The 24,575-nt window shown below is 40.3% G+C and overlaps 1 protein-coding gene across 4 annotated transcripts in view; it reads right to left on the minus strand.

Moving 5' to 3' along the window:
- The window catches only part of LOC139161595 (solute carrier family 26 member 10-like), a 39,251-nt gene that overhangs the window by 11,813 nt on the left and 2,863 nt on the right, over positions 1-24,575 (minus strand). For 3 of the 4 annotated variants that reach the window (XM_070740933.1, XM_070740935.1, XM_070740934.1), the window contains exons 3-13: positions 16,159-16,269; positions 13,923-14,083; positions 12,524-12,688; positions 10,270-10,422; positions 7,262-7,344; positions 6,359-6,506; positions 4,792-4,905; positions 3,446-3,523; positions 2,022-2,117; positions 1,598-1,704; positions 1,159-1,228 (exon numbers count right to left, since the gene is read on the minus strand). In XM_070740933.1, coding sequence (XP_070597034.1) covers positions 1,159-1,228; positions 1,598-1,704; positions 2,022-2,117; positions 3,446-3,523; positions 4,792-4,905; positions 6,359-6,506; positions 7,262-7,344; positions 10,270-10,422; positions 12,524-12,688; positions 13,923-14,083; positions 16,159-16,269 — 1,286 coding nt within the window. Of the gene's footprint in view, positions 1-1,158; positions 1,229-1,597; positions 1,705-2,021; positions 2,118-3,445; positions 3,524-4,791; positions 4,906-6,358; positions 6,507-7,261; positions 7,345-10,269; positions 10,423-12,523; positions 12,689-13,922; positions 14,084-16,158; positions 16,270-18,475; positions 18,744-24,575 lie in introns of those variants that run through there. The other variant, XM_070740932.1, reaches the window with a different exon arrangement.

The raw sequence follows: 24,575 nt of genomic DNA on the forward strand, positions 1-24,575 counted from the left end.
AAATCTTTGCCATGTCCCTGTTACAGACTAGACTTCAGAGTCTGCACTGTAGCAGAAGCATCTTTCTTCCTTAAAAATTAAATGCCCTTGTTAAGTGGTCTATGCAATGAACCTATGTGGAATAAGCCTTGCTACAAAGCTCAAAGTCTACCAAGCAGTAGTACTAACTACTCTGTTGTATGCCAGTGAGACTTGGACTTTATACAGGAGGCACACTAGGCAATTTAACCACTTCCATATGACCTGCCTCGGTAGAATTCTGAGGATCCGATGGCAGGATAAGGTGCCTATCACTGAGCTTCTCTTCAGAGCAGGCCTGCCATCAATTCCCATCTTGCTGATGAAATCCCAGATATGCTGGGCAGGCCATGTTGCTAGGATGCCAGAACATCGCATCCCTAAACAGCTCCTTTATGGCGACCTCTCTAAAGGTCAGAGAACCATTTGTTGGGGGTCCAGGGAAAGGGAGAGTTTTGCCTCCTCTTTCTGCTCAAGATCCCCACGGACAATTGGTGGGCCACTGTGTGACACAGAATGCTGGACTCGATGGGCTTTGGCCTGATTCAGCATGGCTCTTCTTATGTTCTTATGATCGCATAGGAGACAAAGGAAGCAATACAAAGACATGTTGAAAGCCTCCTTCAAGTCCCTCAATATTGACACCACCTCCTGATCCACCAAGGCTGCCAGACATCTATATGGCCAAAAGAATATTCATAGCAGAAGAGAAGCAAGGACCATATAGCCAGAGCTGCAAATCCTGTGACAATGGTGCCCACATATGTCTGTCCAACATGTGGCAGAACATTTTGTGCCCGTATAGCCTCACTAGCCACTTGGGTACACATCAAGTACAGTCCACAACCCATTAGATGTCAAGGTCCTCTTCGAACACGGTGGACAAACATCATGCAATAAAATTACATTTCTGAAAAATCACTGAACTTCTAAAATTAGAAGATTATAACAACCTGTTCTCCTTCAAAGAGTCCCCCTCCACCTTTATTAAGAATAAAATAACTTCATCTTGTTCTAAAGCAATATGATCCTATATTAAGGCAGCTTCTACACACATCCGCACAGGAATTAAGTCCTGTTGAGAGTTCAAAGAGACCTTCTCCCAGCCAGTTAAGTAAGAACAATTTCCATCACTTTTACCTTGCTATTGTACTTCACAGGCTTGTAGATTTCCGTATCGGCTGCTCTGCCCAGCACAGAGCATTCAGCCCTATAAAATGAATGAATGAATAAACAAATAAATAAAGGCATTCACAGTAAAGTTGTGTTACATCGGGTAGAACAGCTTATGCCCCAAGAAGCATGCAGATAATATTTTGATGGCCACTGGGGATAAGGCAGCAATAGCATTTCAAAAGGATACATTCTTAGAGGGTACTCTGCATATTTACATGGGTGTAAGAAAGACTTAGCCCTTGCCTTTGGCTGAGAACAAGAAGTGGGGCAGGAAAATCTACCTTGATTTTAATTATCCTCTTTCAAGAATGATCTTTTTGGCCTTGGAACCCAGCAGCTGGGCTTTCATCCAGCATTCAGCAATAGAAAGTAGCAAAGGAAGGGACAGCTACTATGAAGTTACCTCTGTGTGCGGCACACAACGGTCATCATGGAGAACACAACCCCCACGGCCAGGCCAAAGTCCACACTGAGCATAACTACAGAAAGCCACGTGACCATCCACACAGCCTGTAAGAGATTTGAAAAGACAGTAATAGAGCCACCCAATTCAGAACCAGCTCAGAAAGTTCCAAACAGGCTAGTGGAGATTATTCCATTCCATCCTATCACACCTTTAAATTAGGAAGGGCCTTCAGTCTTCATAAGTTAAGTGAATGGCAGAATAACAGATGTAATTGAACAACAAAAGCAATAATAGATTCCAAATGCATATTCTGGGCACTCCTGTCAACACTTCTAGGAGAAGGAACATCTACAGAATAAAGCTTAAATTTAATAGCTAATGTCAGAATTAGGAGATTCCCAGATGCTATATTGCCACTTACAAAGTCCACGTGGCTGATCCGCCACAGCTCAGGTAGGTCCTGGAACTGCAGAAACATCTGTCGAAGGCTGGTGACATTGATACAAGCTAGGACAGCCTAAAACAAAAAAAAAAAGAAACCAGGAATCACATAAAGAGACCTTGTCTTTTTAAAACAGATCAAGATATGTGTATGTGCTGTTTGGTTTTTAATTATGATAGGGTTTTTAGTTTTTTTAATATTAGATTTGTGCCATTATAATATTGTTTTTGTCGTTGTTGTGAGCTGCCCCGAGTCTTCGGAGAGGGGCGGCATACAAATCTAATATATTATTATTATTATTGTTATTGTTATTATTATTATTATTAAGATTGGCTAGCAGGAGGGACCTTTCTTCTCCTGTTCAAATCTCATCTCTCCACTTGATTACCTGACAAAAACTGCTCCTTGCATTTAGCTTTTAGATTTATATACTGCTTCACAATGCTTTACAGCCCGCTCTAAGCAGTTTACAGACAGTAAGCATATTGCCCCCAACAATCTGGGTCCTCATTTTACCGACTTTGGAAGGATGGAAGGCTGAGTCAACCTTGAGCCTGGTGAGATTTGTGCCAGACTAGATTTTAAGAGCTTCCATATCCACAACAATCCTACTAGTATCTGTAGAATGGGCTTCTATACTGTGCCATTTTAGCATTATTAAAACACTATTTTTCTACAATTGGATGCAAAATTTAAATGGTGGTAACAAATCTCATGCCTGTGCTTTTAAATTCTAGTATATTTTTCAAAATAAAACAACCTCATTCCACATCTGCCCCTTCCAAATATGTACTGTATTTTTACTTCAATAATTTCTTTCTCACAGCTTTAGTTTCATGTAACTCTTTTTTGTTCAGTGAAGATGCAACATTATTGAATTTCCATTGAATGTATCTAAAATAGTTTATTCCCATTTCCTGAAAATGATGTTTTTCTGTCTTCTTTTTTAAAAAAATTCTGAAACAGTGCTATTTCTCAAAGAAAACCATTACCGAAAGGAAATTAGTCCTTAGGACCTACCCACACCCAAAAACTGATTGACTGAAGGACAATCAAGGAACAGCTGATTAGAAATTCCAGAGTATTGAAAAGGTAGCAAGGCAAAGCCAAGATCAGAAGGAGGAAGTTTCTTGTTAAAGGCACAATGGCCCTCTTGAGAAACTTCGCTAGCAGTTACCATTGCCAACCATTGGTTAAGGTTAAGTAAAAGTAACCCAATAAATAAAATACCTATTAAAGAAACCTAGCAGCCTCAATCCATGATCATTTATGAAAGTTATCCAAATTATACATACAGCAGACACTTATAATAGATGTGCATATGCTATTTTCGTTTGAGGAGTAATAAAAAAAATCCCCATCATTCTTTGGGTTTCACTCATCCATTCCTGCATCTAGCTCACCTTTGGTAAATAATGAAAGAGCGGTCCAATCCATATTAACACAATCAGGACAATGGCACTGGTGAAGAGTCCGGAAAGCTGTGGGTAAGAAAGGCTGATTAAGTCATGGCAGACTAACAGAAAGACAATAGGTGTATTGGGGAGCCATAGTACCCAAGAGGTAGTGGTAGCAAATAGATAAACAGGTCTTTATTCACCATTATGCTAATACAAGGCAGTCCTTTGGCATAGCATACTAAATACCATCTCCAGAAAGCATGGGACAGATTTCTCCCTCTAACACTGGCACGAAAGCACTTTGGATAGAGAAGTCTAGTTCAAATTCTTTCTCTTTCCCAAACACTAATATCACTTTTCCCCTATTGTAAACTTCAACATTAAGCAGGAGGAGAAAGTAGTAAGGTATAGATTGGACCAAAATATTGAAGGAAGCCGCAAATCCAAGGCTCTCCTAGCTCTCCATCTCCTCTTGTTTCAGAGAAATTTGTAGAGCAGTCCTTAAACCAATGCAAATATTTATTTTGCTTTACATTTTTTTAAAAAATAAACAGACAGCATATGTGTGATTGAAGCTGCCATGCGCGTGCAAAACATGCACTTCCAATGCAATGCGAACCAGTAGGGAAGGTAAGTAGAACCCACCCATGGCCACAACCCAACCAAGAATCAGATTTCCTATTTTTGTTTCCTGGTTGGAAAACATATAATTAGAAAAGTCTTGTATCTGAAATGTCTCCTCCAAGTTAGTGACCTTGATGCATGTTTTGAAGGGGGAAAAATGTTGGCCAGCCACTGTTACTGCCACATCCACAACAAAACCAAACACCTTTTATGCTTTTGCAAAGGTACTCAGTGCTTTGAACATATACACTGCTCAAAAAAATGAAGGGAAGACTCAAAGAACACATCCTAGATCTGAATGAATGAAATATTCTCATTGAATACTTTGTTCTGTACAAAGTTGAATGTGCTGACAACATGTTAAATTGACTGTCAATCAGTGTTGCTTCCTAAGTGGACAGTATGATTTCACAGAAGTTTGATTTACTTGGAGTTATATTGTGTTGTTTAAGTGTTCCCTTTATTTTTTTGTGCAGCAGACGTGGTAGATAAATCCACAGTAACTGAATTTAAATATGCCTGGGATAAATATATATCCATCCTAAGATAAAATACAGAAAATAGTATAAGGGCAGACTAGATGGACCATGAGGTCTTTTTCTGCCGTCAGACTTCTATGTTTCTATGTTTCTATGTATATTTTACATCTCAAGCCATCTGTTGTTTGTTTCTGATGTATTTAAGCAGCAAAAAAAAATGTACCAAATAAGACATTCTGCAAGTACCTGTGTATGTCCACCAGTACTCTCCAAAATGTTAGTTGTAGCCAGAGTGGCTGAACTGGGGAAACAGGTGAACAAGGAAGAGACTAGATTTGAAACACCATGAGCCAGCAGTTCCTGTGGGATAACAGAGAACAAAAGCAGGTTGGTCTCTGGTTGTTCTATGACACAGAGCACAGTTTCAATTGGATTTATTATCTAATTTCTCTCTTTCCAAGAAATTCTCCAAATGCTGGAAATTCATGAAGATCACACTAAGAATCACAGATAGTTTCCTGTGTTCCTCAACCTCTCCAGGTTCCTAAGAGGCCGGTAAGGGGTGTACATAAGTGCACTGATGTGCCTTTCGTCCCCTGTCCAATTGTCTTTCCTCTCTTCCACCTATCTTATATATTCTCTTCCTTTCATATATCCTCTCCTCTAAGTTCACTCTCACCCTCATTTATATTATCACATGTCTATCTTTCTTCCTATGTATTTGTGTATTGGACAAATGAATAAATAAAATAAAATAAATAAAAAAGCTATTTGAGAGTTAAAATCCGAGTTGGCTTTGACTACTCTGAGATTTGGCTTTGAAATGCCTGCTCTAACACTTAGCAAAAAGCCTATTAAAGTGAATGTGAGCAAAATGCACCTTAGGGAAAATGTCTCCAACTTGAGGAACATTCAATATACAGCTTGGAAAGCCCCACCATCTTCAGTAATGAAGATGGCAGAAATATCCATTGTTTTGCCTTCAACAGGACCTGAAACATGGCTGGAAATTTTTTTAAAAAATAAAGGGTAGTGCAGAACCCAGCTACAGGGACATCTACAGCAAAATTCAGCCCTAAAGTTCAGATTCTGAAATGAAAGCTTCCATTTGCAGAGTAAGAGCACAATGAAAAAGGTTTAAGAATGGGAATGTTGGCCTCACACAGGCTTTATGAGACAATTTTCAACTACTTGAAGCCCAATGAAAAAGAACCAAGAATTGGGTAGCTCCTATTCTGTCTGTCATTGATATATCAATCTGAAACTTCAAGTCAGAATCAGAAGCCCATTCAAGGTGGCTGTCAATTTAAACATAAAAGGAAGAAGGGTTTTGGGAAAATCAGATCCTTCAGAACAATAGCCAGTTCCTCTTTTGTCCATACCATGCAGTGTGTATGCATTGCAATGTTTCACGCATTCACGCGTGTGTCCTCTCACAAGATTTTGCTTCTGTGCATGTGCAGAAGCAAAAAAATCACCAAAAATTGCAAGTGTGTGCATGTCCACTTGCGAGATTTTGCTTCTGTGCATGGGCAACAGCAGAAAATAACTGAAATTAGTAAAAAAAAAAATTGGCGCTGCTCACAGACCAGAAAAGACAGCACTGGAATTGTCGCGCACAAATTACACAACCCACAGGCTACTACGGGACTACCATCCTGGTGTGTCAGAGGAACCCACCTCTGCTTCAGGAGACAAGGAGTTAAAACAGGTTGACAAGCATAAAGGGACGGGCAGCTAGGCAGACTCCTTGACCGGAAGTCTCAATTTCTCCCTTTTTGAGGAGATCCAGGCTCCCAGGATGGGCACACACCTGGTTGGGATCAATGACATAGTGGTACTTCTCAGCGTAGATCATGGCCAGGGACACTGAGATGGCGTAGGCCACGAAAGCGAGGGCCACCGTGTCACCCAACACTTGGGGCAGCAGATGCAGAGCTGGGAGCTGGGGCTGTGGGAACCTGCATGAAAGAATGGTGGAATGGGTTGTTGTTGTTATTGTTATTGTTGTTGTTGTTATTGTTGTTGTTGTTATTATTATTATTATTATTATTATTATTATTATTATTATTATTACTATTACAGTGGTACCTCGACATACGAGTTTAATTCGTGCCAGAGCCGACCTCGTATGTCGATCAATTCGTATCTCGAATGAATGCATTTAGATTTGGCTTTTCGCGCTGAGATAACTGGAAAAAATGGAATTCTTGCGCCACCTAGTGGACGCTCGGCTCGTATCCCGAATTTGAGCTCAGGTGTCGAACAGAAATTTTGCTCCCATCTCTTCTCGTAACTTGGAATACTCGTATCTAGAGGTACTACTGTATTATTAAAATTTGTAGGCCAACATTCTCCTCATGGACTAAGGGCGGCTTACAACAATAAAACATAGTAAATATTTTTTTAAATACTGTACGTAGTACATAAATAGTAGCAATAAAATTAATTAATCCAATAAAAGAACACACAATCATCATTCAGACATACTAGTGGCCAGGGTGGAGGACCATTGGATCATTGTATGCTGGGAAAGAGATTATTAATTGCCCCTCCCCATCATTTCTAGGGCCAAGCTGACCACTAAATGGTCTGATCCAGAGCATTGGACTAAGACAGGAAATTGCCATTTTGATGCCATGCCAATAGATTGGCAGTGCCCTTGCCTTTAGCCAGGGTGCAAAATGGGGGAAATGGAGACAGGGAAGGAACTTACCCTGCTGGAAGGTGCCCAACGATCTGTACATTATAGTGGGTATTCAGAGAGGAAGCAAAACAGATTCCCGTGGCCAGCAGGACCTTATCGCAAGAAGTCAAACAAATAACATAATTAAAAGACGTACTATCTGCAACAGCTTTATTTTTAAAAAGCCAACAACACCATCGCCTTTGAAAAAAATTGATTGCAGCTCTTAATATCTGGAGATCTGAAAAAATCAAATCTCTCCAAGTAGATTGATCTCTCGAATATATTTTACTGCAATAGGGCAACCTGAATTTATTAAGTGTGTTAGAGAGGAATACTGAATTGAGTTAAGAGAGTGGTTTTTTTCTATGTCTGCTAGAGCAGCTTATATGTCTTTAAAAAAAGATCAAGTATTTTTACATAACTTGTGTTTCTGTTGGGCAAGTGCTGCAAATATTGTAACAGAATGACAGCACTGGAGGTATGTCCAGTAGTCTAGAACGAAATAGCACCATCCCCTCCCATTGTGATAAAACCAGTCAAAAGTACAACTGTGGAGAACCCATGGTTGACAGAAGCAGTGGAAAATCTATAATGCACTCAGTGGAAACAAAACCAGCAACATATAGCTGACAGAACATATATATCTTTCCTGGTTTTAATCAATTCTCCTTGCAGCATACTCCTAGCACTATCTTTTGAAACAGCACAAGTTCTGTTTTCTAGGCACAGATTCAGTACTTTTTTCAGAAATATGCTAACCTTCTTTTGTAAGGTGTCTGTGGAGGACTTCACAAATGCTGCAGAAAGTAGGCAAAGTTTGCTCTTCTATGACATGTGGACTTCAACTCCCAGAATTCCTGAGGTAGCATGATTGGTTCAGGAATTCTGGGAGTTGAAGTCCACAAGTCATAGAAGAGCCAACTTTGCCTACCCCTGGGTTAGGCAGATACCTCAGTCACTCCTGTGGCCCAAGACAAAATGGCGGTGAGGGGCAGTTTCCAGTGACTGGAAGATCTGGAGCAGCATCAGGTTGCACTTACCCGCATACCGGTGCGCTGCACGCGCATCCTGATTCAGTGTGCACGTCTGCATGCATGTTTCTTGGACAATTTTACTTCCACACATGCGCAGGAAGCAAAAACGCACTGAAATCTCGTGAGGGGATGCTCGCGTGCACATGATTTCGACGATTTTTCACTTCCGCCAAAAGCTCACACACGCGAGCATCCCCTCACAAGATTTTTCTTCAGTGCATGCGCAGGAAGCAAAAAAGGCTTAAAAATTCAGAAAAAAAGATGGTGCCGCCCGACAGACCAGCAAAGACGGCACCGAAGCAGTCATGTGCAAATTGTGTTCCCTCTAATTTTTTGGGGTGGGTGGGCGGAAAAGTATAGTGTCTGAGCAGCAGTCCCTTCGGGACTGGGCGGCACATAAATAAATAAATAAACAAATAAATAAATAAATAAACAAACAAACAAACAAACAAACAAACAAACAAAAAACCCACCCTGTTTTGCCTCAGAGAATTTCAAAATAAAATACTGTACTGTGTGTCTATAACAGTGAGCTCATAATAGGGCAACTCTATCAATATCAAAATACCACTTAAATAGTTGAGCTAGTTTCAAACTAGATTTTGATTTTCTTTCTCTCTTCCTTACTCCCATTCTTTTTCTTTCTCTTTTCCTTCCTCTCTTTTTTCTATCTGTTTCTCTCTCTTCCTCTCTTCCTCTCTCTCTCCTTCCCTCTCACTCTTTCCCTCTCGGCTTCTGGGCAGGTTTGGAAAACTCTGAGTTGATGATGATTTTTAAGTGAGCGATTGCTCACTGCTCAGCTTAGAGGGAACTATGGCGGCCACTAGTGAAACGGAGTTTCCTAGCGAACTGTTATTAACCCACCACTGATCTGGAGGATCTGCCTACAACAGGAGAGGCTGACTATTAAAAGCTGCCCATCCAGAGTGTGTCAGTGGCAAGAAGAGGGAAAACACCCCTTTAAAACGGGAATAACTAACAACTTCAAGCTGCCTCAAGATTACATTTGTGTCATAGTTAGGTAGACATCAGGATGAGCCCAAAGACATTTCAATAGCTATCTATTTGCTTTTCTATTTTCTAAATGATGTGTTCACTATAAAGAAATACTTAACATTTGTAATTTAGTCCTAAGTACAGCACTCAGCTTTTCTTGTCATACCCACTACTAGAACAATGATCTACCTACAAACTCTTCTTCTGTTGTTCCAATCATTTCTTTTGGCCTCCCTTTTGTATGTATGTGCGTTTGTGTGTGCGTAGGGCAGTAGCAGGTTTTAAAACCCTTTGCTACTGGTCCACCCGTGCGCTCACTCATGCTATTATTATATCTTCTTTTCTATTCTTTCATAGATATATTTTACTACGAGTATCTTCTCTATAACCTTCATCATATATTTTACTATACGTGTGTGTGTATATATATATATATGTGTGTGTGTATATATTTCCATATTTACAGCAGCACGAAGCTTATAACTTCAGCCTGATGATGGTGAATGTGATTTCACCGAAACGTCGCATAGACACTCAAAATATTACACGGGGCAAAACCCGAACTCAGAACAATCTACACACACACACACACACACACACACACACACACATATACACCCACTAAAACTCTCATTGTGTATTGGACTAAATAAATAAGTAAGTAAGTAAGTAAGTAAGTAAGTAAGTAAGTAAGTAAGTAAGTAAACAAACAAACAAACAAACAAACAAACAAATAAATGTGCAGAAGCATCCTAGGTAGGTGGGTGGAACCTCCCACCACGGGCTCTACCAATTCTCAGAACTGGGCTGACCCAAGAGCAACCCACCGCTGGTGTAGGGGGTGTAATGTATGTTTATAACCTAAATACGCTGATAATCTCAAGAAACAGACAAAGGAAGCAATGAACTCTGTGTACATCAATTTGTTGTTAAGATAAGGAATGAGTTTCTCCAACTTAGGACCATCAGTGTCTGTATTCGATAGAGTGAAGGCTCAGTACTTGCCATGATTATCTCTCCTGGGATGGGGACCCACATCCGGCTACGATAGCGATGGTTGATTTCTTTGATCGGTACCAGCACAGCTAAGCAGAGCCCAGAGATCAGCAGTTCTGCCATGTTGGTTAAGGGCAATGCTTCCACAACAGATGCCAGTGTCTAGGGAATAACACACAGAAGGTTCCCACTGAATAAACAGAATTTAACATTGAGCAGCCTGGGAAGACAAGGCAGCAAGTAAATTTATATAAGAACATAAGAAGAGCCATGCTGAATCAGGGCCAAAGCCTATCGAGTCCAGCATTCTGTGTCACACAGTGGCCCACCAATTGTACATGGGGATCTTGAGCAGAAAGAAGATTTACTGAACCCTTCCAGCAGCAGTTGCTAAGGGCCTTATAGACTGGCTCAGCAGAGCTGAGGATCCATTGTATTTTGCCTCAAGTGACCTGGGGAGGGAAGGAAAGACGAAGCATGGCTAAGCTGTAAGAAAAGATACAGACAGGAATTGCAATGCAAACCTTGAGGTAGGTACAGGAAAGCTGTTTAGCAGATGAGTAAATTACCCAGTCCCAAGATGGAGGAAAACATGAGAAAGAAACTCAGCATTCCCTATTTTGATTTTGTTTTGAGAGAGGCAGAAGCTTCGGCAGGCTTTCATGGTTCTGTTATTCTTCATACTACAATAAAGAACATTTCTGCAATCCCTGCACTGCCAGTTTCCTAAATGGTCTACTTAGAAGAGTAGACTCATAGTAGCTTAGAGAAACAAACATCTTCAGTAAAGGTAGTGCTTGATTTAACAACAGTTTGTTTAGAGACCATTCAAAGTTACAACACCACTTTAAAAAGCGACTTAAGACCATTTTTCCACACTGATGATCGCTGCAGCATCCCCATGGTCATATGATTTACATTTGGATGCCTGACAATTAGCAATAGCATTATAGGAATAGCATTTAGACTTATATACCATTTCACAGTGGTTTTACAGCCCTCTCTAAGCGGTTTACAGAATCAGAATATTGCCTCCTCGATCCACAGCTCACATTAGAGAAACATATTTCAGCTGTGGCGAGGGGAGCGTTCGCCCAGGTTCGCCTGGTGCACCAGTTGCGGCCCTATTTGGACCGGGAGTCACTGCTCACAGTTACTCATGCCCTCATCACCTCGAGGCTCGACTACTGTAACGCTCTCTACATGGGGCTACCTTTGATACGTGTTCGGAAACTTCAGATCGTGCAGAATGCAGCTACGAGAGCAGTCATGGGCTTCCCCAGGTATGCCCATGTTACACCAACACTCCGCAGTCTGCATTGGTTGCCGATCAGTTTCCGGTCACAATTTAAAGTGTTGGTTATGACCTATAAAGCCTTTTATGGCACCGGACCAGATTATCTCAGGGACCGCCTTCTGCTGCACGAATCCCAGTGACCAGTTAGGTCCCACAGAGTGGGCCTTCTCCGGGTCCCGTCAACTAAACAATGCCGCTTGGCGGGACCCAGGGGAAGAGCCTTCTCTGTGGCGGCCCCAGCCCTCTGGAACCAACTCCTCCCAGAGATTAGAATAGCCCCCACCCTCCTTGCCTTTCGTAAGCTACTTAAAACCCACCTCTGCTGCCAGGCATGGGGGAATTGAGATACTCTTTCCCCCTAGGCCTTTACAATTTTATGCATGGTATGTCTGATTGTATATTTGGTTTTTTATATTAATGGGTTTTTAATCATTTTTATTATTGGATTATTATTGTACGCTGTCTTATTATTGTTGTTAGCTGCCCCGAATTTCCGGAGAGGGGTGGCATACAAATCCAATAAATAAATAAATAAAATCTGGGTCCTCATTTTACCCACCTTGGAAGGATGGAAGGCTGAGTGAACCTTGAGACGGTGGTGAGATTTGAACTGCTGAACTACAGCTAGCAGTTAGCTGAAGTAGCCTGCAGTGCTGCACTCTAACCACTGTGCCATCCCGGCTCAGTGACTCACATTTATGACAGTTGCAGTGGCACGGGGTTATGTGATCACCGTTTGTGACCTTCTGACAAGCCAGAGTCACTTAGTAACCATGTTGCTAACTTAACAGTGATTCGCTTAACAAATGTGGCAAGAAAAATCGTAAAATGAAGCAAAATTCACTTAACAAGTTTCTCGCTTAGCAAAAGAAATTTTGGGCTCATAAGTTGAGGAGTGGCTGTATATTAGAACAAGATTAGGTGAATTAAGTATGAGAGGCGTCTTCTCTCTTCAGTGTCCCATACCTTGAAAATGGCAAAGTAGCCACTGGGGCGTGGTAAGGATATGCCCAGGAGGCTCTGTAGCTGAGAAACCACCACGTGCAAGGCAGCGGCACTGGTAAAGGCCTTGACCACTGGTTCCGAGAGGTAGGTGGAAAGGAAGCCCAAGTGAAGCAGAAACATCATGACCTGGAGTTAAGGAAAGAGAGGCCTGAGTTAGCTATATGAAATTCCCCAGAGAAGGATGTAGTGTTTGTTTTTACCTCTTCCACAGGTAAAGAAAGCCACGCAACATGGAGCTGCTGTTAAGTTTGCTCCTTTCCAGGCAAAATTAGAAAATTTCTCTTCTGTTTTTATTTTCGGGCTTATAAATATGTTGTAAGAACCCTTAAAACTTCCTTCAAATATCTCAGCAAACTTTGTTTTAATGAAGCAACTTTCTAATTTTTAAATTTGTGTGAACATAAGCATGAAATATATGGATAACAATTAGACAGTAACCTTAAGTGACCATTTGGGATCGCTTGGCCTCATTGTTATCACACTCACTAAATAAACGCTATAAATCAGATAACTAGGAAAACTGCATATGGAATATTTTAATTCTTTGAAGTATTTCATTAGAGCTGATTTGCTTGTTAAACTCAAGAAAAATTAAAACAAAAGCAATAAAAGAAAAATGACAAAAGTCAACTTCAAATATCAAACAATATATGAAATATATCATGGAAGGTCTTAAGCATAAAACGTATCAGGAAAGACTTAATGAACTCAATCTGTATAGTCTGGAGGACAGAAGGAAAAGGAGGGACATGATCAAAACATTTAAATATGTTAAAGGGTTAAATAAGGTTCAGGAGGGAAGTGTTTTTAATAGGAAAGTGAACACAAGAACAAGGGGACACAATCTGAAGTTAGTTGGGGGAAAGATCAAAAGCAACATGAGAAAATATTATTTTACTGAAAGAGTAGTAGATCCTTGGAACAAACTTCCAGCAGACGTGGTTGGTAAATCCACAGTAACTGAATTTAAACACGCCTGGGATAAACATATATCCATTGTAAGATAAAATACAGGAAATAGTGTAAGGGCAGACTAGATGGATCAATCTTCTATGTTTCTATGTCAAATTACATTTATGTTGTTTGACAATTCCTTATTAATAATGCGTAATTATTTATCACTGAAAATCTTTTATATGAGAAACCATATATATATATTCAGTATATAAAAAATTAAATGAAACGGTTTCATTAAGTGGACAAAACTAAATGCTCAAGTTTAGAAAGAACATCCTTCTGATTTGTCAACCCAATATTCTCACAGCATGACAACACAATCACTGGTTTGTGTCATGCAAGGCCTCCCCACTGGACCCATTTACACAGGCGTGATAAAGTTACTGCATGCCCTGGAACTCACCATGAGAAGCCCCATGAAAAAGGCCACGGCGGCAGCTACCTCGATGCGTTGTCTCTCGAACAAGGTGGCTTCAGCAGGACCTGTGCCATTGGACTGCTGGGAGATAGGAACCAAGCGCTCCACTACAGAGCCTGTCATCAGACTGACCACAGCAAACGTGCCTGTGGAATGAGAAAAGGATGAAGTAGGAAGACAAGGTTTTAATCTCCAAAATACCCAACAATTCCAACTGTAAGGACGAGAAATTAGGGACATACGGGAACTGGAATCCAAAACAAGTGAAGGATGTCAATTTTCCTCTCCCTCCTCTATTATGTAACACTCTTTGACACATTGCAGGACCAAAAGCAACAGGAGATACCTTAGCAATATAAGTTACCCTTGGTTTGAACAACACACTGGGCCTTGCAGAAACGCTGATATGTATGAATAATATCCAAAAGGAGATTTTCCAGTGCTAATTAAAAGACACTCCTGTTTTTCCCTTCCTTATTTCTGAGGTAAGAAGGAAAGTATAAGAAGCGATTGAGATAACTCATCTGGATTTCTCAAAATGTTTTTCAATAAATCAAGGAAATGGGCAATAAAAACTCAATACTTTTGCAGTAAGAAATGCAGGACTTGACCTGAGCATTCACCATAACTCAATACTCAATCCAGTGCCTCAGAAGGGCCTCACATTTCAAGTTCATGTAAAGCATGAATAAAATTATATTTAGCCTGTTATGAGTGTAGGTCTGCAAAAGATTACATCAAGAAGAGTATTTTTGTATGCCGCCCCGAGTCTACGGAGAGAGGCGGCATACAAATCTAGTAAATAATAATAATAATAATAATAATAATAATAATAATAATAATAATAATAATAATAAAAAAATAATTTCCCCAACCAGGAGCCACAAACAATTACTAATGACAGATAGGTTTTCTAGGGCAGGGATTGGCAATCTTAAATACCCAAAGAGTCATTTGGACCCTATTTTCACAGAAAAGAAAACACTGGGAGCCACAAAACTTTTACTGTGGGTGACTATTTCCCGACTAATAATAATTAATAATAATAATTTATTAGATTTGTATGCTGCCCCTCTCTGAGGACTAGCATATAAAGTTGAATTAAAAATTCTGTTTTCTTCTGAAACTTTTATTGGATTTATCCATGGTTGGATGGTTGGCGTGCTTAACAAATTGCACATCAATGGGTGTCACACACTGGCAATTATGACACATATTTTGAGTGACAGGGAGCCACAGCAGAGGGATGAAAAGAGCCACATACAGATCCAGAGCCGCAGACTGCTGACCCGTTCTAGGGAAATGTGCATCCCTAAGATTCATGCAGGGTGAGCTCCCTGTTTATCAGAATGCTGTTAGCCAGAAGCATGCATGTGCAAGCAATTTGATATAATGTGGTGGCCATGGGGTATCTGTAGAAATATCATACTACAGCACTAAGTGTAGCTATCAACAGCCAGCTTGAGAATCCAAATAAAACTCCATTCATTCATTCCGTTTCTAAAAACCTTACTGTTTATGGAACATGTTGAAGCAAAACCAGTTCCCAGACTTAATTTCCCTAGCCAGACCCCCACCCCTCCAACCTTTTATGTAATCCATGTAAATAATTTCACATTGCTATGGAAACTCCACACCTGCTACAATGTCCTTGGAAAGGTTTCAGGCTCTCGTGGACTTCAGCAGAATCATAGCGGTTTCATTTCTCCATTTCACCCATTCTAAAGCAGCACTTCACCTCCCTTTACTCTAATGGCAAGTTGAAACAAAGAAGAACGTAACTGCCAAAGTTTCATTCTTGACAGTAGCTTCAGAAGCAGCATCTTAGTGCCTTGTACTTGAAATGGGGAGGAGAATGAAATAAATATTTTTTTCATCTCCTTCTCCTTTCCCTCCCTCCCCCCCCCCCCCCTCTCTCTCAGGCACACATACACAGAGAGAGAGAAAGAAAGAGAGCGCTAGAAATGTATTCTCTTACTTTCTGGAACATAAGGAAGGAACCTGTGTTCAGCTCCAGATCCCAGGAGACTGGACTAGGCACCGTTATTTTAACTCTAGAAAATCTATGGATGTCCAGAAACATTAACTGCTTATCGTATCTGGATACCTGAATAGATTTGTAAACAATCAAAGCATACCTGATCAATTTGGGGAAGGCAGTTTAAGCAGGAGTTAGGAGACAGAAAGTTGGTCATCTGGAAGTGACCTGGGTCTTGCCTACCTGTAGACACATGACGTCCTGTCCCAAAAAGCATATACAACAAAGCTGGGAAGAATGAAGTGTAAAGCCCATAGATTGGAGCCACTGAAGTGAGGAGAGCAAATGCCATTCCTGCAGAAAGAACAAACAGAAAGAGTCATAAAATAACCACTAGTTCTAAAGCTAAAGAATTAACTATTAGGTGGGGCAGGAAAGTTGATTTCCAAGAACCTAAATTGTAAGTTGTAGATCTGGTTGCCTTTGCAAAACACTGCTGATGTTATCAGTACCTTTAAGGTAACGGTAGGGACAGAAGTTCTATTTTAGCTCTATCTTCTGTCCTTCCTATTGTAACTGGGTAGAGAGGATAACAGCCAACTCTGAGTGGTAATAAATTATTTCATTTTTCTAATAATATAGGACTTAATCTTGGATAAAGAGTTGACAGAACAATAACCTAATGTGGGAACAAGCAACCTGCAGCTACACAGGGATATAGAACTACAATTCCCATTATTCCTTGTCACTGGCTGTTCTGGTTGATGAAATAAATTGACACCCACAGAATCCAGATGTATCTTTTGAGACTTCAGTTGAACACAAAATTTTCCTATCTTTGTCCACACACAGAGCATTTTTCTCACTCTTGCACTGGGTATCCATAACCCACAAATATTTAGATTCAGTATGGTAGCATGGCTTCTGATAATAGAAAAACATTTCTAGTCTTTCCATTAGTGACAGTCAGATAACAAATATCACCCCATTGTACTTCTCTGAAAAAATTACTTAGCTGAAGAGTAAACCTTTGAGACAATACGTTATCCAAGGTTACTTTCCAGGTTTCATAGCTGTAAATGAAATTATTCTATAATCACATCAAATGCTTCCCACTGACTCATCCCAATGCAGGGAATATGAACACAATCTCCTGTATGATCTGTTCAAAATTTGGGTGGAAAATGTACTCTATTTTCTGGAAACATATTCATTATTCTGCCTTTAATTATTATATTGCTTCTATTCTGGTCATAGACCAGAGGAATTGGGCTCTAGCCCGTGGAAGTTTAAATGATTCTAAACCCTTATATCTTTTAACGTGTTAAAAGTTTTGCATTGCTTCATGTCAACAGCCACCAGCCTCTGGAAACAGAAATGCAGGATTTTGAATGTGGCATCTTAACAGGAAAATAGCTTATCTCACTCTACTCAAGGTTTATTCAAAGCAGTTCCAAACTTCTTTGATGGGACTCATGAATGACTGGCAAAGCCTCCTCCTTTCTGTTAACAGCTAGAGCACGACATGCAACAGCAGTCCCGGCTGGAGACTTGGCAGTGCGCACGGCTTTAATGCCAGCTCAGCTGCCTTGCCAAAGGCTGGGCTGGCAAAGGACGAACGGGAGGGCAAGCAAGGCATGAGCCCAGTCTAAAGCAAAAAACCATCTGGGCACTGTGCCTCCTTGTTTTACTTTGCTTTTACCTCTTGCGTCAGATAGCTGCGATCTCTCAACTCTCACCAAAGACAGAAAAAGATAACCCAGAGAGCAATCTTTGGAGCAAGACTGACTACCCACCCTGTGTGCAATTTCTTAGACAACTGAGACCCATAAGGCTGGTAAGTGTGGAGAAAAAGGCAACCATCCGAAACGATTAGAAGGTGTGTAAAGAGAAGCTACCCATCAAAAATCCTAAAAGGGGAAGGAGCAAAGAGAGGAGATAGGTGGTTAGAAGGACAGCAGATATCTGAATTACAAGGATGAAAGCTGGATTTGGGACCCTGTGCATGGAATCAGGGAACATTTGGGAGGGAGGCAGACACAGCAATCAAAATCCAGGTAGAAAGGAGACTGGAGATCAGACCTTAAGAATAAGAGGAGGGCTTGGAAGCACCAGAAAGCAGAAATCCTCCTGCCCCAGAGAAGTGGGGCAGTTCTCAGAATCTACAGCTGGGGAAGAGGGAGAATGAGAGATGGATTTATTTTTCAAAAATGGAGGTTGGAAATAGGGCATTACTGTCAGGCTTGTGAGAAAAACAGAAACAAAACATTTTGAGACAGATTTTAGAACGACAAAAATCAATGGAGGCAAAAAGAGAAAGAGGGACAAGTATGAAACAGAAACGAGTCAAAGTGAAGGATATTGTTTGCCTACCCCTAAATTTATTGTGCAATTCAATAGAACTTTCCAAAAGGAAAGAATTGCTGCTCCTGTTCAGGCTGCAAAATTCTTGGGTACATGACTACGAGCTCCCAAGTTAAAGTTTTTTGTTCACCTTCTGTTGCATGACCCTGCAACGAATTGCACGCCTACACCCCTGCAAATACCCATACAAACTCACCTTGAGGGATGTGTACAACGCCCACGGTTAACCCTGCCACCAGGTCCCCCAAAAGCCATTTCTTCGGCTGGTACTTGGGCAGCCAACTTGCAATAGGCAGTCTGCTTCTAAATAATTTCAAGGCTGCCGATTTGGAGCAGTGGCAGCAGCGGCTCAGCCTGCCCTTCACCATCCCTGCTAGACTGCTCTCCGGCTCCAGGGGCACCCCATAGACTTCTTGGAAACTCTCTTGGGTGTAGATGCCACGGTACAAGGCCAAGGTGCTCATGTCGAGGGTGGCAGGCCAGCTGACAAGATGCTCTCTCTCTTACCTTTTATTCTGGGCTAGAAATGACTTTCTTAACCAATCAAAGACTCAAGGAGCTGGGATTCTCCTCCCTCTGGAAAACCGAAGAGGTTTTGGGCAGGAAGGAGGAGGAAGCAAAGGGGCCAAAGGTCAGTCGCCGGCCACCAGGCGCTATTCTGAGTCAGCACTCCAAACACTTTCGCCAGCATCCCTGCAGCTAGAGACTTCCCTCGCTGGAACAATACCTTTCCTTCTCCCTTCTGTGTCCCTGCCTTTTCACTTCAAGCTCCTGTTCTCTCAAAGCAGCTGGATTGCTTTGTTCCTCTGCCTTAGCACCAGGGCTGGGGAATCCTAACTGAATACCCCTCATGACTACTTTAACTTTCAACAATTTTTCAGAAAGTTTAATATCCATACGGAGGTATTCCAGAGAACTGAAGCTTCCAGCTTCCCTTGATAATTCTTTTTTTTTTTTTTTAAATGCTTCCTCAGTGCTGCATAATTCAGATAACATGTTTTCCCTTGTCACTTGTCAAATGTTTTCTGAACACAATGTAAGGTGTTTAATTTATCAAAACAATGTACTGTAAGGGTTGGTTTAAAGCCCTGAAGGATTTAGACCTAATTCTCCAAGAGACTCCATATCTTGATGTGAATTTACCTGCACATTAGGGCCACTAAAATATATATACAGTACTTCTTTTTTGAGATCCATTTCCATCTCCTCCCACTTATGACTGTAAATTGTTGCTTGTATCCTTATGATTTAAATTAATATTGATCGTTTCCTGATTGCTTATTTGTACCCTATGATAATCATTAAGCATTTTAACTCATGATTCTTGACAAATGTAACTTTTTCTTTTACATGCACTGAGAGCATATGCATCAAAGACAAATTCCTTGTGTGTCCAATCACAGTTGGCCAATAAAGAATTCTATTCTATTCTATTCTATTCTAATTCTATTCCAGTCCACTCCATTCCATTCCATTGGGGGCATATGAGAGAGTCTTCTCCAGTGTGGCTCCTAAAGCAGAAAACATGCTCCCTTGGAAGACAGACCCACTTTGGGGATCTTTTTCGTTTCAGTCAGCACTTTTAGACCGGAGATAGCTTTAACAGTGATTGCAATTGTTTTAATCTCACTGTACTGTATAATTAGCTCCCTGAAAGTCATCATATAAAAAGTAATATAAGAACTTGCAGCATATGTCACATTTGCCAGTTAATCATAGACAATTGTTTGGTAATCTAATTCATCAAGGCATCTGTATAATGGGTTAAGGTAAAGGTTCACCTCGCACATAAATGCTAGTCATTCCTGACTCTAGGGGGCAGTGCTCATCCCCATTTCAAAGGCAAAGTGCCAGCGCTGTCCCATGAAGTTTCTGTGGTCATTGGGACAGCATGACTAAATGCCAAAAGTGCACAGAATGCTGTTACCTTCCCACCAACGGTGGTCCTTATTTTTCTACTTGCATTTTTACATGCTTTTGAACTGCTAGGTTGGCAGAAGCTGGGACAAGTAATGGGAGCTTACGCGATGCTAGGGACTCGAACCACCAAACTGCCTACCTTTCTGATTGATAAGCTCAGCGTCTTAGCAGTTGAGCTACCGCATCCCTTATGTCATTATGGCTCTGACATAGAATTCCTTCCTCACAAAAAGGTGGGCAGCCTTCATGCGGATAAAATAGTGTATAAACTACAGTATATAAAACAGTCTTCTTGGCCTGTTTTAAACACAGTGGCAAAAAGGTCCAATTTGAATCCAAGCTTTTCTATAAAGAGAAAGGGGAAAACACTTAATCCTCGTAGTTGAACTATTCTAAATCTCTGCTCAAAGATGCTCTTAGCTGTGAAGAGGACAAGCCAGGAACAGTGTTGAATCTCCCCTATCTTGTCCCATGACTATGAAGAATGTGTGGGGAGAGAAATCGAAATAAATATCACATGGAAAAAAAGAGAATCCCTCCTTTCTCAATATCAAGACCTGACCTAAATCAGAGGCCCACAGATATACCTAAGCATAATTAAAAAGAAAAGCAGGTCAGGATCTCTCGTGTTATTTTAAATTAGGTCCAGAGAGGAAAACTTCAGATGGAAGATGAATTGAAATGATTTGTTCTGAAAAGAGAAGAATTCATGCATCTTGATTAGCAATATTTGAATAGTGGCTCTGGTTTGAGTCTTGGCCTCCCTTTAAAATAACATCTGCCTCTCTTGTTTTATCTTCACTATCTCTGTAGAGGCTCAGATTTGCCCCCAAACACCCAACAAGCTTCATGACCATGGGAGATTTCAACCAAAGTTCCTTCCTGTCCAAGTCCATGCCTGCCTACTCCATGAATGTACTAACTACAGTAACTCTCAGTAGTATGGAGTAGTGGTTAAAGCATCAGACTAAAAACTAGAAGACTGTGAGTTCTAATCCTGGCTTAAACACAAATTCAGTTAGGCGATTTTAGGCCAGCTACTCTTTCTCAGCCTTAGGAAGGAGAAAATAGTAAACCACTTCTGAAAAATCTTGCCAAGATTAATCCAGGCAGTTGTAAGAAGTCAGATAGTGACTCAAAGGCGTGCGAGTGTACACACACACACACGCACACTCAGCAGGGGAGTGGGGAGATCAAAGGAGGCATGCCTTCAGACTATGTGGAATTCACTTGTGGAATTCACTGCCATATGGTCTTTTTAAAAAGGTAAGATAAATTCGGAAGGCGACAAATGACAATGAGTGACAAAATCAGTTGGTACCACTGATTATTCTCCCTTTACCCAATGAATAGCACCCAAAGCTGGCTCTATGCAAGTAAATGGTTGTTGATCTGCAGTTTACAATCCTAAATCTAAGTCTTCAGTACTACAGTCTAAGTCTACAGTCCTCTACCTCAGTGTTTTTCAACCAGTGTGCCACGGCACACTAGTGTGCCGTGAGACATGATCAGGTGTGCCGCAAAGCACAAAGAGAGAAAGAAAGAGAGAGAGAGAAAGAAAGAGCAAGAGGGAGAGAAAGCAAGCAAGCAAGAGAGAGAGAAAGAAAACAAGAGAGAGAGAGAAAGCAAGAGAGAGAGAGAACAAGAGACAGAGAAAGAGAACAAGAAAGAAAGAGAGAGAGAGAGAAAGAGAGGGAGGGAGGGAGGGAAGGTGGGAGAGAGAAAGACATAGAGGGAGATAGGGAGGGAGAGAGAAAGAGAGCAAAAAAGAGGAAAGAGGAAAGAAGGAAGAGAGAAAGAAAGAGGGATGTAAGAAATGTGCCGCGGCTCAAAAAAGGTTGAAAATCACTGCTCTACTTCATTGAGGTTGATCAATTAGAAATGACACGTCTGTTTAGATTATTTGTCAACTGTGATCCATAATAAGTAGGATATTCTATCTATCTATCTATCTATCTATCTATCTATCTATCTATCTATCTATCTATCTATCTATCTATCTATCTATCTATTGAATTTATATGCCAAATAACAAATGTTTTCATCGTGAAGGTACCACAAGGTTCCTCATTACATTTACTTGGCAATCAGATGTTTGCTTGGTGATGCCCAGTATTCCTTCTGCCCTTCATTGCCTTATATCAGCTTTTGGATCCAAGATAATTCCAGAGTAATGGAAACCACTGTCTTCTAAAAACACATCAACTGTACTTGCAGGGTGGTCTTATTTTCTTTGAATTTGCCTGAAACCACAAAACTGTTTATCAGCTATAAGTGATACCTTACAAATCTTTCAGAGGCTTATCTCATTTCATCTTTCATCATTCACATAAAAATTAGAAAATGTATTTTATGCAGAAGTCCCACAAAAAAGGGGAAAATATCCTATCTCCTATCAACTTTATTTCTCTTTAAAAATTCTCTTACACAAAGTTATAGAACACTCCTAAGGTCTTCATAATTTGAGGTTTTAATTGACTGCTTATTAATTGTGCCTTCTTTTCAAAGCAGCATGTCTTGACTTTCATTTAAAAGTGTAAAGGTTTCAGAAATGTTAAAGATGTAATTGAAAGGCAGAAGTTTCTCTCAGTCTCTTGATTGATTCATATCTTATTATTAATTCTGTAAGCTGCTGAGCTTCTAAATTATTTATTTATACCTGAAATTAATGTATATTGAAGTGACTTGTATAGGCCCTAATAGGACCAAAATCCTGTCTCCAAGGAGTATACAATTTGCTAAGATTATACAATTACATTTGGGTATCTTTCATTGCAAATATTGCCAAGGAAAAAAAATCAACTAAATCATTTGAATACTTGGATGAGACTGCTCTGGGACTATAAACTAAATTGAAAAGTTGAAAAATCACTTCAGAAGAAGATAACAGGGCACCATATCTGTATTATTGTGAAGTAAATTACAGTTTTGTAGTAAAAAACCCTAAGATTTTACTTGGCTTTAAGATTTTATTTCAAACATAATCTACTTGGCTAAGTGTTAAGTGGCTACTAGAATCTGATCACTATCAAGGAGGTCATCTCAAATTGTGGTTCACCTAACCAATTTGTGTGAGGATAAAATGGAGGGATGGATGTTACATATATTGGGCTACTTAGATGGAAGGCAGGAAACAAATGCAGTGAGATAAAGTAGTCACTGGAAGCAGGAAAGTTATTGTACAAAGAGCAGTAGGTTCACCAAATGCTGGTTCCTACTTTTATGATTACATGGATTATTTCTCAAAAATCAGTATATATTCTCATCATTTTGGTAATTTGATGACGACGTGAGCACAGAGATGACTTCACAGATTCCACTTGACTCCTGATGATGACATGTACATGTCCATATAATATGTGGAAGTGGTTTGCCAGTGCTGTCTTCTGGATAACCGGTTTATGAAAAAAGTATTGTGGGCCTCAGAGTAATTGGAACTGAAAAGGAGGTTGTATCCTATAATCTCATAGAACTATCTACTTTCCCTTGGAAAACAGCAAGCAAAAATGAAAAAAACAATAGCAGTTTGTCACAATGGCAATGGAGAGGAAAATGCGTTATCACACAAATGTACTGGAATTAAAACATCTCAAATTTTCAGCCAATACTTTTAGTAATATCATTAACCAGAATACTTTGGTTAATGACCAGAATACTCTGGTCAATTTCAATAAATAACTTTCAAGATGAGTACTCATCTTGGCTCAGTCAATATCAAATAATCTTGTTCTTAACTATTGGTGAATCATTGATACAATATGATGTAAAATGAATAGAAAGCATTAAGTTCTCCAAGATGCAATTTTAAATGTGCTCTTGTTGATATCCAGATCTTTTAGCCGAATTCAGAAATTATGAAAACCTTTAACCCAGCCTTCTTGGCAGAACATTTAACCTGAGTTCTCCCTGCAAATTTATTTTGTTTCCAGTTGCCTGGCCTTTGCATAACCCGCTCTAGAGAAAATCCATTTTTATAAACAGCTAAAAAAAATAAAACTACAACTCAGGCCAAGCGCTGCTATCAAAACAAGCTGCTTCTTTGGGTAGCCTAAGCTGCAGTTCAGTACAGATTTTCTGTCTTCTTCCTCTCCCAGTTCCATTACATTGAACATGGAAAGAAAGTCACTGTTTGAAAAGAGGAACAGGCAACGTTCCCACAAACTACTGGTCTTCCCACAAAGACTTTCAAGGGAATAATGGAAGGGGTGAAGGAGTTAGTTGGAGACGGAAGTTCCAGATTTGGGAGGCACCTAAGAAGCATCTATTTATTGCATCCTACACTGTTATATCTTTTGCATGCTTAAAGGCAAATATTTAAGCAATTTGAATGGGATGACAACCATGACAAAAAATAAATTAGGGGAATGGAAGTGTAA

The sequence above is a fragment of the Erythrolamprus reginae genome, chromosome 2, assembly GCF_031021105.1.
Source record: "Erythrolamprus reginae isolate rEryReg1 chromosome 2, rEryReg1.hap1, whole genome shotgun sequence".
Taxonomy (NCBI): Eukaryota; Metazoa; Chordata; class Lepidosauria; order Squamata; family Dipsadidae; genus Erythrolamprus; species Erythrolamprus reginae.